Source organism: Vipera berus (assembly GCF_964194415.1).
Source record: "Vipera berus genome assembly, chromosome: 1".
NCBI lineage: Eukaryota > Metazoa > Chordata > Lepidosauria > Squamata > Viperidae > Vipera > Vipera berus.
This window is the reverse complement of record NC_138202.1, coordinates 69,522,991-69,537,381: the sequence shown is the minus strand read 5'-3', so window position 1 is coordinate 69,537,381 and position 14,391 is coordinate 69,522,991. Positions and strand designations below refer to the sequence as shown.

The window sequence follows — 14,391 nt, the reverse complement described above, 5'->3', positions numbered from 1 at the left end:
AATTTAATATTTATTTTAAGGTTCCAAACATGTTTACTCTTTTCTATATGGAGCACAGAAGGTCTGCCAAGTTAAGCTTCTCTCCACCTTTTGCATTTCCTTCCTATTTTATTTTTGACTTACAGATTTTCCATACAATACACAACTGCAATTTTTTTTTTAAAAATGAAGTGACTCTATTACCTCTCTTCCCCCTCATTGTTATGTCTGAGTTCCAGACGGACAATTAAAACTGTTTTAGTGTTTTGTACTGAATCGTCTTTAGTTTTTCCTTGGCACTAGTTTCTTTTCAGATTCTACTCAGTGCCCAAATTCAGCATTTGAATCTACACACTTTCTAAACAAAATACTACAAAATATTTACTACATTCAGAATTAGCCTTTGGATTTTAAGGTTTTGTGGAAAACGCAGCTAGTGTTTTTATATGAATTCTCCCAAGGAATATCAGTTTAAGAAATAGTCACAGAATATCAAGAATAAATAATAAAGGGGAAAAAAATATAGGAATTTGTTTTGAGTTGCACTGCCTGTAAATGACATTTAAGGGTGTTAAACGAACAGACTCTGAATTTTGTGGACAAGTGTGGGAGAAAATGAAACTCGCGTACTTCTTTTCCAAGTAGTTTATATGTTATATTCATATTTTTTTCCTTTCCTTCCAGAATTGTTAAATGATATGTGAGATATATTATTTTCTCACCCATAATATATCTCACCCATCAAATTTGCAGACAACACCAAGCTGGCAGGAATAGCCAATACTCCAGAAGATAGGCTTAAGATACAGAAGCTTGCTTTGGAGGCTTAGGAAATATTTAGAGATTCAAAGTGATAGAAAGCAAAAGAAGTACCACTGTATAAAGTCTACCTCTATACCGAACAATATTCTTTCATCTCTACAACACATTGATTGTATTTGATCAGTCATCATATGGCTATTATATTTTGTCAGCTGTAGCAAACTTTCGGATAGTGAATTAACAAAGAACATACCTTTACTTTTTTTACTTTTGCCACTCTGTCTTCAGTTTCTACAATTATTGCTCCTCCCTCTGCATGCTCTCTGGAAATATGAGAACGAACAACAATTAAGGCGTAAGATTTTTTTAAAATTAAAACCCAAATATGGCATCTTTAAAATCTCATTTAGAGGAACAGCACTTGAAAGTACTTGTGGGTTCTTTCCACACATCTCTGCATGTTACATATATGCATATATGTAAAGATCAAAAGTAGCTAGTTAAAAAAAGACAGTCATCAAACTGACTCAGCCTGCTTGTTAGTTCAGTTGGACCAATCCACATTCTAAGCGCAGGAAAAACACTTAAACAATCATAACAGGTGGCTGTATGTTGTAGGTCATCTATGAACCACTTCAGGCTGGTAGAGGCACACCCCTTCCCTTGGGATGCCAAGCATTTTCCTTTGCCACTATTCTTATTTGTTTCCTTCCAGCAGAAAGAGCTCACTGCTCGGCAGTGCTTAGCATCTGGGTAGATTACCCTGGTGGCAGTAAAAGATACACAGGACATGTATTTGCAGTCATTTTAAAGCAGGGCATTTTGCAAAGAGAAACTGTGGCTTATACCAGGGGTCCCCAACCCCTGGTCCATGGACCAATACCGGGCTGCAGCATGCCAGCAACCGGTCCACACAAAGAAGCGAAGTCCCATCCGTGGAATGCTGACAGTATACAAAACCACAACCCTCTGGTCCGTGGAAAAACCTCTCTCCATGGAACCGGTCCCTGGTGCCCAAAAAGTTGGGGACCTCTAGCTTATACTTCTCATTCTGACAGCCAGTTTGGTATAGGCATGAAAGGTTAAAACTAGAGAGATTGGGGGCTCTAGTCCTATCTTTGCTACAAAGCCAGATGGGTGATTTGGGGCCAGTCACACACTCTCTCAATTCTAGGAGGAAGACATGGCAAGCTACTTCCAAAAATGCTGCCAGGAAAACTGCAAGGACTTAACCAAGCAATTCCTAGGAGTCAAGACTGACTGGAAGACACAAAAACATATATCCTCATTAACCCATTTTGAGTCCTTCAGAGATGGGAAAGACCCTGAAGAAATACCAAAGAACAACAAGAAATCACTTCCAAGAGACATGGCAAGTGAGTGCTGTCATATCTCTAGTCAGCAGCAGCTGAGACAAAGCTGAAGAGAAGACAAGTAAAGGATATGTTCTTCTCTGCTGCCCTTCATCAGTTTCTCTTCCACACAAAATGCTAACATAAATCCAGGAGCAGGTTTTGACACATCGCTTTGACACTGTGCCTGTCAAATCCTTGCTCTTTCTCAACCCTTATTAAGTAGAATTGCTGGTGGGTGCAATATGCGCTTTATATGCCCAGTAATGAGAAAGCAAATTTTATGCTAGCAGAAGGACTTACTCTAAATCAGGGCTTACTCTAAATCAGGGCTTTTCAACCAGTGGTACGGGTACCACCTGCGGTACATTGGCACCTGGCATGTGGTACGCAACCATCCTAGAAAAGTGGTAGCGGGGGAGGAGAATGAGCTGAACCTGTGGCAGCACCACACATGTCTGAGTGAGAGACGGCTGGAGCTGCAGGGCTGTGAGGGCTCAGCGCTGATCCCAGCGCTTCTGCTGAGCTCAGAAGAAGCACCGATCAGTTGGAATGTTGCAGCATCTCCAGGGTCTTGTGATTTACATTCAGATGCTTGGCAACTGATTCATATTTATGACGGTCACAGTGTCCCAGGGTCATGTGAAGTGACCAAAACCTGCTGCAACCACCCAGCAGATGGTGGGGGGGATAAAGACCAACACCCCCCCGACCCCCACTGCCAATCCTCAACAGAAATGCTCACAACAATGAAAACCTCGGACAGGAGGAAGAGCACCGCCAGGCGAGCAGGCAGGGAGGGCACATTTTTCCAGTGCTATTGTAACTTCGAACAGTCATTAAGCAAACTGTTGTAAGTCGAGGACTACCTGTACTTCATCACTTTTTTCTTTTCTTTTTTTTGGTCATCAAGTTTTTGACACCTTGTTAGGTTGACTGGTGGTACTCGGATGTTGCCATATCCTAAAAGTGGTACAATGGGTGAAAAGGTTGAAAAGCCCTGCTCTAAATGAACTCTAAGACTCAATCCTTCACTTATATTCATTAATTTACATTATTTCAAGTTTCTTAAAATCCTTTTAGTCCTGATGAAGTGTCAGGTTCTTCATGACTATGAGCTTGGCCACTTGTTTGTTAGATCCACATCCTGCCAGGAGACAACAAGTGGTTGGGTTTTGCCAACGATGAACTCTTCCCTTGAGAGAGAAGGTTATCCCTCCATATCTTAAGGAGGAGTTAGTTAGCAACTCTCCGAAAAAACCATCACTAGACCAGCCCTACTAGGCAATTCATTCAATATTCAACTTTTCCTTTTTGGGAAAGGTTGTTGAGAAGGTGGCCACCAAGAGCCTCAGAGAATCCTGGAGAAAGCAGATTATCTGGACCATGTTCAGTTTAGTTTTCAGACCTGGGCATGGTACTGAACCAGCACTGGTCGTGCTTTGGATGACCTCTGATGTGAACGGGGGGGGGGGGAGGAAGGGGTGGTACATAAATTCTTGCTCTTCTTGATGGCTTTCAGTATAATCAACCATAATAATAATAATAATAATAATAATAATAATAATAATAATAATAATAATAATAATAATATAAAGTTGGAAGGGACCTTGGAGGTCATCTAGTCCAACCCCCTGAGGCAGGAAACCCTATACCATTTCAGGCAAATGGCTGTCCAGTCTCTTCTTAAAAACCTCCAGTGCTGGAGCATTCACCACCTCTGGAGGCAGGTTGTTCCACTGGTTAATTGTTCTAACTGTAACCTCCAGCACCAACTATAGGGATTGTGGGTGGGCAGCAATGTATCGTTCTCCTCCTTCCTCTGGTGCCAATTCCAGTTGGTGTTGATCAGGAGTGAAAATTTAGATCATGCTGCTGCTGCTGCTGCTGCAAAGCTCGTAAGTGTGAAACATAGTCATAGGTCACTTTTTTCAGCACCGTTGTAACTTTGAACAGTCACTATATGAACTATTGTAAGTCAAAGAGTAACAGTACATTTTTTTCTGTCACCCAATGTTCTGTGTATATTGTGCACAGCAAAATCTTTCCACCTTTCTTACTAATACATCCTATTATCATTCTGTCAGACTTCACTAGACATGGCAATGCCAATTCTTCACAAAGTCTACCCCACATTCAGTAAGAATAGTTGAAACTTCAGAGATTTGGCATAAAGATCCAAGCTGCTTTATTGCAGGCAACAAAAAAGACATGTCTGTCTGTCTGTCTCTCGCCGGGGTAGTGCAAAGCACAAGAATCAAACCCTTAAATTCTAAGCTACTTCCTCCCACCCTTTCATGTCAAGAGACTTTTTGCTGTTCTTTTCCCAACCCCGAGAGTTAGAAATATCTCTTTAATGTTTTCATAATGTTTTCCATAAGTTTCACGTAGTCTGGAAATTGTTGCTTCCCTCTTTACCAGCTTCAGTCTTTATGCGTTCACACAAGCTAATACATAAACCATATGTATTATGTTCGCCACTGTTGCAAACATAAACCATAGTTTACAGATCAATCCCAGATGTTTCACTTAGCCTGCCCAGGCAGAAATTATGGCTGGGTTCTCATAACTAGCTAAGTTGTAATGTGGCTTGTTTTATGTGGCCTTCTGTGAATCTTCCCATCAAGATTTATAAAATATATTTATTTATTTAATTCCATTTTATATCCCGCCCTTCTCCGAAGACTCAGGGCGGCTTACAAGCTTCATTCTATGTATATGCCTGCTTATTAGGGCTTTCACACACACCCCAAGCGGCATTATTACAAAGTCAGCTTAATTGCCCCCAACAGTCTGGGTCCTCATTTTACCTACCTCGGAAGGATGGAAGGCTGAGTCAACCTTGAGCCTGGTGGGATGCGAACCTACAATAATTGCAGGCAGCTGGTGTTACTTAAGGAGGCATTAGCCCACTGCTCCACCAAGGCTCTTATGGATATATAATGGATATATAATCCATTTCAGTGTGCTGTAGAGACCCAGCCAACTGTAATTTTTCAAACTTGGCAGCTGTCAGATGTGTGGACTTCAACTCCCAGAATTCCCCAACTAGAATGGTGTGAACACTTACATGAGCACAGCTGCAGATTTAGGACTTTTTCTATAAAGAAGCTTCAAGATAATAATAATAATAATAATAATAATAATAATAATAATAATAATAATAATAATAATAATCCTTTATTGTCAAAGTACAATATGTGTACATTGAGATTAGCTGAGCCTTCCCCCCCCATGCTCTCTCCCCCCAACACACAGTGACAACAAACCCTCCATCCCACCACACTATGTGAACCAACTACACCACACACCGGCCTTTTCTTTATTTGTATTTGTTTATTCTCCTTAAGAAAGCTTAAGGCAGTCCATGCAGTAAGTGAAAGTATAGTACTTAGAAAGCTGCACTGCTTAGGTTCTGCACATAAAAATGAACAAAAATTAGTATTTTAAGATGTTTCTTTGTTTCTGCCAATTAAAGCTTAACTGCCTTATAATGTCAACATAACAGTGCAAGGCTGAGAAAGTATCTTGCCGATAACAGTGAAAAATTATTTATAATGGCCAAGTGTCAGAAAACATGATGTAGTCATTGAGCTGCACCCAAAACAAAGACCTGAAAGTACACAGACTGCATCTGTTTTACTTTGTTATTCCCTCTCTTCTCCAGAAAAGGGATTACATTATTTGTCACACAGATTTTTATACAACTCCAAAGTTTTCTTTCTCCTATCCTCCCCCAAACTCCACAATACACATGCTCTTAATTATTTTATTATGCACACATGTTTGTACAGCAGGCATCACCAATGTTTATGTGAACTGAATTTGCAGTACTATAATTTTGTAAATCAAAATTATTGTTCAGTAATAGATAAGCATCAGGTTTGAGGATATGTGGAATTACTCAATAGTGAAGCTCAAGCCACAAAGCAGGGAAAGAAAATCAGGTAGGAAAATTATAGAGGGTTAAATCAGGGGTCCCCAACCCCAGGTCCGTGGACCAGTATCGGGCTGTGGCATGCTAGCAACCGGGCTGCACAAACAAGCAAAGCCCCATCCGCGAGATGCAGGCAGCATACAAAACCATGCACCCTCTGGTCCACGGAAAAACCTTTCTCCACGGAATTGGTCCCTGGTGCCAAAAAGGTTGGGGACCTCTGGGTTAAATGACTCATCATTGTAAGGTCAACCTCAAATTAGCTACAGTTTAAATTGAAAAACAAGGTCTTTCATTATTAAATAAAAGAAACAGATGGGATAATTCAGTCTAGTGCTGAATCTATCCAGAGGAAGTGAGCGCTAGAACAAAGAATTCTGAAATTGTTCGGTCTGTGGGGGAAAAAAGGTACTCTGAATATTTTGACAATAACAAACTACGGTAGCCTAGATAAGTACTGTATAGGTCAGGGGTAGGCAACCTCGGCTCTTTTATGACTCATGGACTTCAACTCCCAGAATTCCTGAGCCAGCTTGGCTGGCTCAGGAATTCTGGGAGTTGAAGTCCATGAGTCATAAAAGAGCCGAGGTTGCCTACCCCTGGTATAGGTAATCCTCGATCTATGTCCATAATTGAACCCAACATTTATGTTGCTCAGCAAGACAGTTATTAAGTGAATTTTGGCCCATTTTACTTTTCTTGTCACAGTTAAGTGAATCACTGCAGTTGTTAAGTTAGTAACACTGTTAGTGAACCTTGTTGCTCCACTGACTTTGTGTCAAAAGGTTGAAAAAAGGTGATCACATGACCCCAGGACCATGCAACCGTCATAAATATGAGTCATTTGCCAAGCATCTGAATTTTGATCACATGACCATGGGGATGCTGCAATGGTTGTAAGTGTGAAACATGGTCATAAGTCACTTTTTTCAATGCCGTTGTAACTTTGAACAGTCACTACATAACTGTTGTAAGTCAAGGGCTATCTGTATTCAAAAATAAGGACAGTACTTATAAAAGCATGGTACTCAGTGACATAAAATTATTAGCAACAAAAATGTACAGAACAGGGCAGAGATGATTGGGAAGTTGATGAGTAGCACCCAGTTTCAAACTGTGACATGATACATATTTCAGAAAACATTCATTCAAGCAAAGGAAGATAGATGGAAGAATCACATTTTCTCATTTTTGAAAATGGAAATAGTCTTTAAGGATCTGTATCTTCACAAATAACAAAGATATTTACTGTATTGTGTCATAAAGTGGAAAACTTTTCATATGTTCCTTGGAAATACATCTAGTTATTTAGCCTTAAATCATGATAATTAATAATTCTGATTTCAATGACAGATCCCCAGGGATGATATAAGATTGCCTTCACATAACACACTTATAGTTACTTCAGTCATGGTTTACTGTACTCAACCCAATTTTCTGGGTTCACATAACCCATTTGACCACTAATCACACGGTTTGAGTTTACACACAGCACTCATTTGTTTCAGGATACTATAAACACAGTTGAAAAGTATTCCATATAAACAAAACAGAGATTAAATCTTGGGGAAAAATTGTTTTGGTGTATTCAATATTACTAGAAAGCACATGCAGAAAATGCATTTCTTAAAAGTACCGAAAGAAGAGAATATTTATTTGTAGCTCGGGGTTGAACATTAAATTCTGCTTAGCTGTCACAGCCTTTGCACGTTTTCTTAACCAAAAGCAGGCTTCGCCTTGTTTGGTCACGCTGTGTAGAGTAATTCCCTTTTCTGCACGCTACGCTTTAGGGACAATCTCCCTTCAACATCAACCGACCTCCTCGCAGTCCAGCGCGACTCTCCTCACTTCCCACGTTGCCAAGCGTGGAGAAGCAAAACGCGCCCCACTTTCATAGTAGCACAAGCACACTCTTGGAAGGAGCACAAGTGAACGGCGGCTCCCAGGCAAGCCTAGCAAACCTTACGCTCCCTAAAGCTCAGAGGAGAAAGGGTGCAGCTGCGCGGAGCAACCCAAGCCGAGCTTTAGATCAGTTGGCGCAGGCACGTGTGGACGCACGTCCACGCGTTCGAGGCTTCCCTCTTTCCACTCCAGAGCCGGCGCCTCACCTTTTGCTGAGAGGCCGGACTCGCACAGCTACTTTGACGTTCGCCATGACCACTCGGACCCCGGGGAGAAACGGCGCCGCTTTGGCCGTCCGAACCCCGGCTCCGCATCACCCCGCTGCTCCTCAGCCGCTGCTCCTCAGCCGCTGCTCAAGCGCTCCCCGAAGAGCCCCCGGCGAAGGAAGCAGCGCCGCCGCCGCCGCCTGACCCCGCCCGGTCGTTCTTTGGATTGGGGCGGGGGGGGGGGAGGCCTGCCCGCTTGGCAAGAGCAGAGGAAATGGGGAGGGGCGCCTTGGGCTGCTTGCGCCACAGGCTCTCGTCGCGGCTTCGGCGCCTTTCGATTTTCGGATGGGCGACAAAGCGGCCCGTTTCTTAGCTCTGAAGCCGAGGAAGAAACGCTGGGGCGGGTTTTACCCGGAGCGGAATGTTTACAGTTTCGGGCTGCTGGATCTCATGACCCACCCTGGAAAATGCACAAAACGACGCGAGGAGCCTGATTCCGCCGTGTTTGTCGTGGGCTCGCTCGAAGGACAGAACCACGTTGCGGCTACAACGTGGTCGTTTTATAATGGGGGGTGGGGGTGGGAAGAGGACGAGCGGTTGACCTATATCAGGGGTCTTCAAACTTGGCCCTTTTGTGACTTGTGGACTTCAACTCCCAGAATTCCTCAGCCAGCCATGCTGGCTGAGGAATTCTGGGAGTTGAAGTCCACAAGTCACAAAAGGGCCAAGTTTGAAGACCCCTGACCTATATAATAAGAAAAGGAGACGGACAAGCAGTTTGACCTCTCGTTTGGACAGCGAAGTAGGATGTCCCTTGGCTTTGTAAGCGTTCGTTTTACAAAGGCTCTTAAAAGGACGGTGAACATAAACAGTTTGCCTCGCTATCAGATCGAGTACCGGAGACGACTTGTAAGGATGCGAGCGAGCATCAGTGTTCGCTTAGCTCGCGAAGTTATAACGGGGGTTTGCTTAGTTTGGGCAAAGCATGTCGTGTGGATTAAGGCCCCTCTTGTCCAGGGAATTTCACCACTCGGGTTAGCCACTGTGCCCCTGACCCAGGGCCCTGGAAAGGGGTGCTAAATCCAATCTAGTTAGGATTTGGCTCAATTGCTACTCCAGAGAAAATCCTCCCTGTATAGGGCTGAGCAACCATGTGAATGGTGATTAATGGCTTAATTTCATGAATGTGGTCAGAAAACTAATCCGTGATTTATAAGATGTCCCGTAGACCATGTCCAATTTTTATCCTCTGCCTGAGTCAATATGACACCCGAAATCACTGTGAGTTGGGCAGCCATATTTTGTTGTTAGCTGCGAAGTCGTGTCCGACCCATCGCGACCCTATGGACAACGTTCCTCCAGGCCTTCCTGTCCTCTACCATCTTCTGGAGTTCATTTAAGCTCATGCCTACTGCTTCAGTGACTCCATCCAGCCACCTCATTCTCTGTCGTCCCCTTCTTCTATTGCACTCAATCTTTCCCAGCATTAGGCTCTTGTCCAGTAAGTCCTTCCTTCTCATTAGGTGGCCAAAGTATTTGAGTTTTAGCTTCAGGATCTGGCCTTCTAAAGAGCAGTCAGGGTTGATCTCCTCTAGGACTGACTGGTTTGATCGCCTTGCAGTCCAAGGGACTCGCAGCAGTCTTCTCCAGCACCATAGTTCAAAGGCTTCAATTCTTTGGCGCTCAGCCTTTCTTATGGTCCAACTTTCACAGCCATACATTGCAACTGGGAAGACCATAGCCTTGACTATACACACTTTTGTTGACAGGGTGATGTCTCTGCTTTTTAGTGTGCTGTCTAGATTTGTCATGGCTTTCCTCCCGAGGAGCAAGCGTCTTTTAATTTCTTGGCTATAAATATGTTAAATAAATATCATTGTTCATTTCTGAAGCTATATTCTAGATAGCTTTATTAGCCATGCATTCCATCAAACAATGCTTGCCTTTTATAATGGTGCGCCTAACATTTATCCATGTTTGTCATATGGATAGTATGTTTCCCCTAGATTACTTTAGATCAACTTTACATAATTACGTATTGTCTATTAAAATATTTTAGAATATGAGTTAATTCAATTTATTCCAAACCTGTATCAGAAGATGTTCAAATTAAATACTAGACCTAAACTTAAGGGAGCAAAAATTTGCTTAGTTTCTAGATAGCAGTAAATTTATAGAAGTCTGTATTTTTTGCTGTCATGTTTTTAATTCTTAAATTAATTGTACTGCTTTTAGTACTCAATGAAATAAAGCCTGTAAACAATCAAAAAGAAAATATAAACGTAGAAGGCAAAAATGCAAATTAAATTTAAATTTAAAAAACTATCGAACAGTTGTATTTTACAGCTCAGAAATTGACATTACTGCAGACCCTGCAACATGACAGGAATAACACGAAGAACAAGAAGATAGAAATCAAGATCATATCAGGATATTGCTCAGTTTTCCCACTGTGTCAATAAAGAACCAATTTTAGAGTGATATTTGGTTTATTAGTCTTTCCAGGAACACATAACAATATTATTTTGTAATAGTAAATGAGTGATAGAACATGTCATTCATAAATACAGTTCAACCATTAACATTTAGTTCTGTAAAATTAGGTTAAAATTAATAACTGATAACGCACCTTCAAATTTATTGCATCTATAGTATTAATGGATAGGTGTCTTTTTTGAACATCCACCAAGGTGCTCAATAAACCTATTTTTGTTGTCTTTCAAATAAACAATATATCTGAGGATTGCATAGGATTTTTCCCACTCTTCTTATAAAAGGCTTGTCTCTTTTCCTCAATCTGTTTAAACTGCTACAGATAGTCCTAAATTAAGGATCATTTGTTCAATGCCAGTTCAAAGTTAATGATGGTGTGGAATGAATGGTGTTTATGCCTGGTTGCAGCAAAAATCGTTGATGATCATATATGGAGGGCAGCGGCAGCAGAGTGCAGGTGGTCAAAATTAGAGATGGGGAATGGAGATTGGCAGGTAGAGGTTCTCCTGGACTTTCACCTGCTGCTCAAAGAGTTGTGGTTAGGAGAGACTTTGCATAATGTTGTGTAATGCACCAGTTGTATCCTTTCTTGGATTGGGAGTCCCTGCACTCAGTCACTCAAGCCCAGGACATCTCATGCTTGGACTATAGCAATGTGCTCTACATGAGGCTACCCTTGAGTATTTGGAAGCATTAGTTGGCACAAACGCAGTTGCACGGACATGCATTCTGGGTAGTCCATGTTAACACTGCTGTTCCATGAACACTGGTTATCGGTTTCCTTCTAAGTCCAATTCAAGGAGTTTGTTCCTTGAATAATCTTTAAAGCATAGGTCCAGGTTATGTGAGGAGCCATCTCACCCTGATGGGATTAGCCCAGCCCACCCATGCTGGTAGAAGAGGCATGCTACAGACCCCTCTTGGTCAAGGAATTCCAGCTGGCAGGGCCCAAGAGAAGACTGTGTTCTATTAGGACTTTCACCCTTTGAAACCTCATCCCCCACCCCAAGTTGAGATATACAGCAACTCTTTCAGCTTTCCAAAAGGGCACAAAGACCTGGGTTTTGCCAGCTAGCCTGGCCACTAATGGGGGAGTGGCATCTTGGAGATAGTTAATGGACTATGATAAGACTCCACCTCCTCCCCATATGCATCTTGCTCCCTCCCCAGCTTTGTCAATTTTTAAATCAAATTTAAAGTTACTACTATTTTATACTGAGGCTTTATTGAGTGTAAGCCACCTAGAGTCGCCTTTAGGAGAGATGGGTGGCATACAAGTTTGATAGATAAACAGACTTGGTCAGGTTAGCATTCAGGGTCCCTGAAGGAGGATTTCATTTAATTGACAGGATATAACTATTAGGACCATCCGCTGTTTCTAATTGATTTGAAGCTCAAAAGCAGAAGCCAACTCTTCAAAAAAAATAAAAATAAGGGAGGGGACATTGGGTTAAGTACTTCACACCTTCTTATATTTGTTAGAAGATGCCAAGTACATTTTGCACTATAAAATTATTTTGATACTCCCATTAGTTATGATAATTTCTTTAACTGGAGATAATCGTTCTTTTTAAGGTGATTGTGACAGTTTGATTTGCTATTATTTCTGTTTTACGATCTGCTGTTAATACCAAGTTGCACAGATTTATTTAAAACTATTCAGTAAGTAGTCCGTGAAGTTCAAATTAAAGCAGCAGAAATCCAAAGTAAGCATTCCACATGGTAGCCGCTTTGAGAGTTAATTACTAATATTAAAAATAATTTTATTTAATAAAAACAGTTCTTTGAAAATCTATTCAGGCTGTTACAGAACAACAAACACAATCGAAAATACAATACACTTTTACCCAGTGCTTTTTTTGTAAAAGAAAAAGGTGCCGGAACTCGCACATGTCATACAACCCGCTTTGCCTACCCTACAAGGTTCCATCCAAAAAAGGTGCCGAACTCCGTTCTGAGCGTTCTATGAGAAAAAAAGCCCTGCTTTTACCTAAGAGCAGTGTTTTTCAACCACTGTTCCGCGGCACACTAGTGTGCCGCGAGATGTTGCCTGGTGTGCCGTGGGAAAAATTGAAAAGTAATTATAAAATACTTTCTTTGTGTTTATTTGATTCCTATTCAAGAGAATTACTTTATATATAGTCAATATAGGCACAGAGTTAAATTTTTTAACATTTTCTAATGGTGGAGTGCCTCGTGATTTTTTTCATGAAACAAGTGTGCCTTTGCCCAAAAAAGGTTGAAAAACACTGCCTAAGAGTATATGATAGCCAAGAATCACAAGCGCTGGCTCTTCGGCTTTCAAACGGAGATGAGCACCGGCCCCTAGAGTTGGAAACGACTAGCACGCATGTGCGGGGGGGGGGGGGGAACCTTTACCTTTTTTAATATAAATTGTGCCCCCTAGTGGCAAATATCAGTATTCCAAAAGGAAGGATTTCTGACATTGCTTTTGCAGCCTGTCATTCGTGGTATTTTATTATTGTGAGTGCAGCCAATCTAATTTATGGTTTGCTCAGGAAACACAACACAGTATTTTTTTTCCTGATGATCACTAATATACTTAAAAAAACTGTTTAAAAACTTCCGTTATATTTAACACTTAAAGCTTCTTTCAAATTCAACATAATTCCTGGTGATTTCAGATACATCTTTGTAATTTTCTTTAAAAGAATACAGTCCAGTCTTTTCAAGAAGCTATGCGTATGTTAGCTAATAATTTAGTTTTCAAGGAAAGTTCATTACTTGTAAATTAAATTGTATTTAGGATTTGAGATTGCAATCCCAAACAGGATATGAATGCTATTGAATTTTAGCATAGAAATCCACTTTAGTCACAAGCTTGTTGTTGTTAGTTGCGAAGTCGTGTCCGACCCATCGCGACCCCATGGACAATGTTCCTCCAGGCCTTCCTGTCCTCTACCATCTTCTGGAGTCCATTTAAGCTCATGCCTACTGCTTCAGTGACTCCATCCAGCCACCTCATTCACAAGTCACAAGCTACCTGTTTACTATTCTCAGTCAGTCTAGATAGGGATTGAAAACTTAAGTAGGGCCAATTAGGTTAGTACTTGGATAATAGGCTATAAATATACCAGCACTATAAATTAGATTGGAAAGATAAAAACTTCTCCCAGAAAAAGGAGTGGCAATCCACTTCCATACTGTTGCCACATAAAGCACACATATATGTCCAGAACATCACATGTTTACCTTCAAGGGCCTTATTTGTTTCTGCTGAAATATGCTTTGAATTACAGAACTGGAGAATTAAAACCCTAATGCCATATTTGGGTCTTCAGAAACAACAAACAATAGTTTTACCATTATTAAATCAGTCTCTAGTCTAGACTCACAACAATGCTAATCAAACCAAGGTTAATATAATAATAAGTTGGAAGGGACCTTGGAGGTCATCTAGTCCAACCCCCTGCTCAGGCAGGAAACCCTATACCATTTCAGACAAGTGGCTGGCCAGTCTCTTCTTAAAAACCTCCAGTGTTGGAGCATTCACAGCTTCTGGAGGCAGGTTGTTCCACTGGTTAATTGTTCTAACTGTCAGGAAGTTTCTCCTTAGTTCTAGGTTGCTTCTCTCCTTGATTAGTTTCCATCCGTTGCTTCTTGTCCTGCCTTCAGGTGCTTTAGAGAATAGCTTGGCTCCCTCTTCTTTGTGGTAGCCCCTGAGATATTGGAACACTGCTATCATGTCACCCCCACCCTTCTCTTCGTTAAACTACACATACCCAATTCCAGCAACTGT

At 41.4% G+C, this 14,391-nt stretch overlaps 1 protein-coding gene across 1 annotated transcript in view; it reads right to left on the bottom strand.

Moving 5' to 3' along the window:
• STARD9 (StAR related lipid transfer domain containing 9) overlaps positions 1-8,185 on the bottom strand; it is a gene marked incomplete at its 5' end in the record, with an annotated part of 104,197 nt that extends 96,012 nt beyond the window's left edge. The window contains 2 exons of the mRNA XM_081326065.1: positions 995-1,064; positions 8,139-8,185. Coding sequence (XP_081182191.1) covers positions 995-1,064; positions 8,139-8,185 — 117 coding nt within the window. The remainder of the gene's footprint in view (positions 1-994; positions 1,065-8,138) is intronic.
• Positions 8,186-14,391: the final 6,206 nt, after the last annotated feature.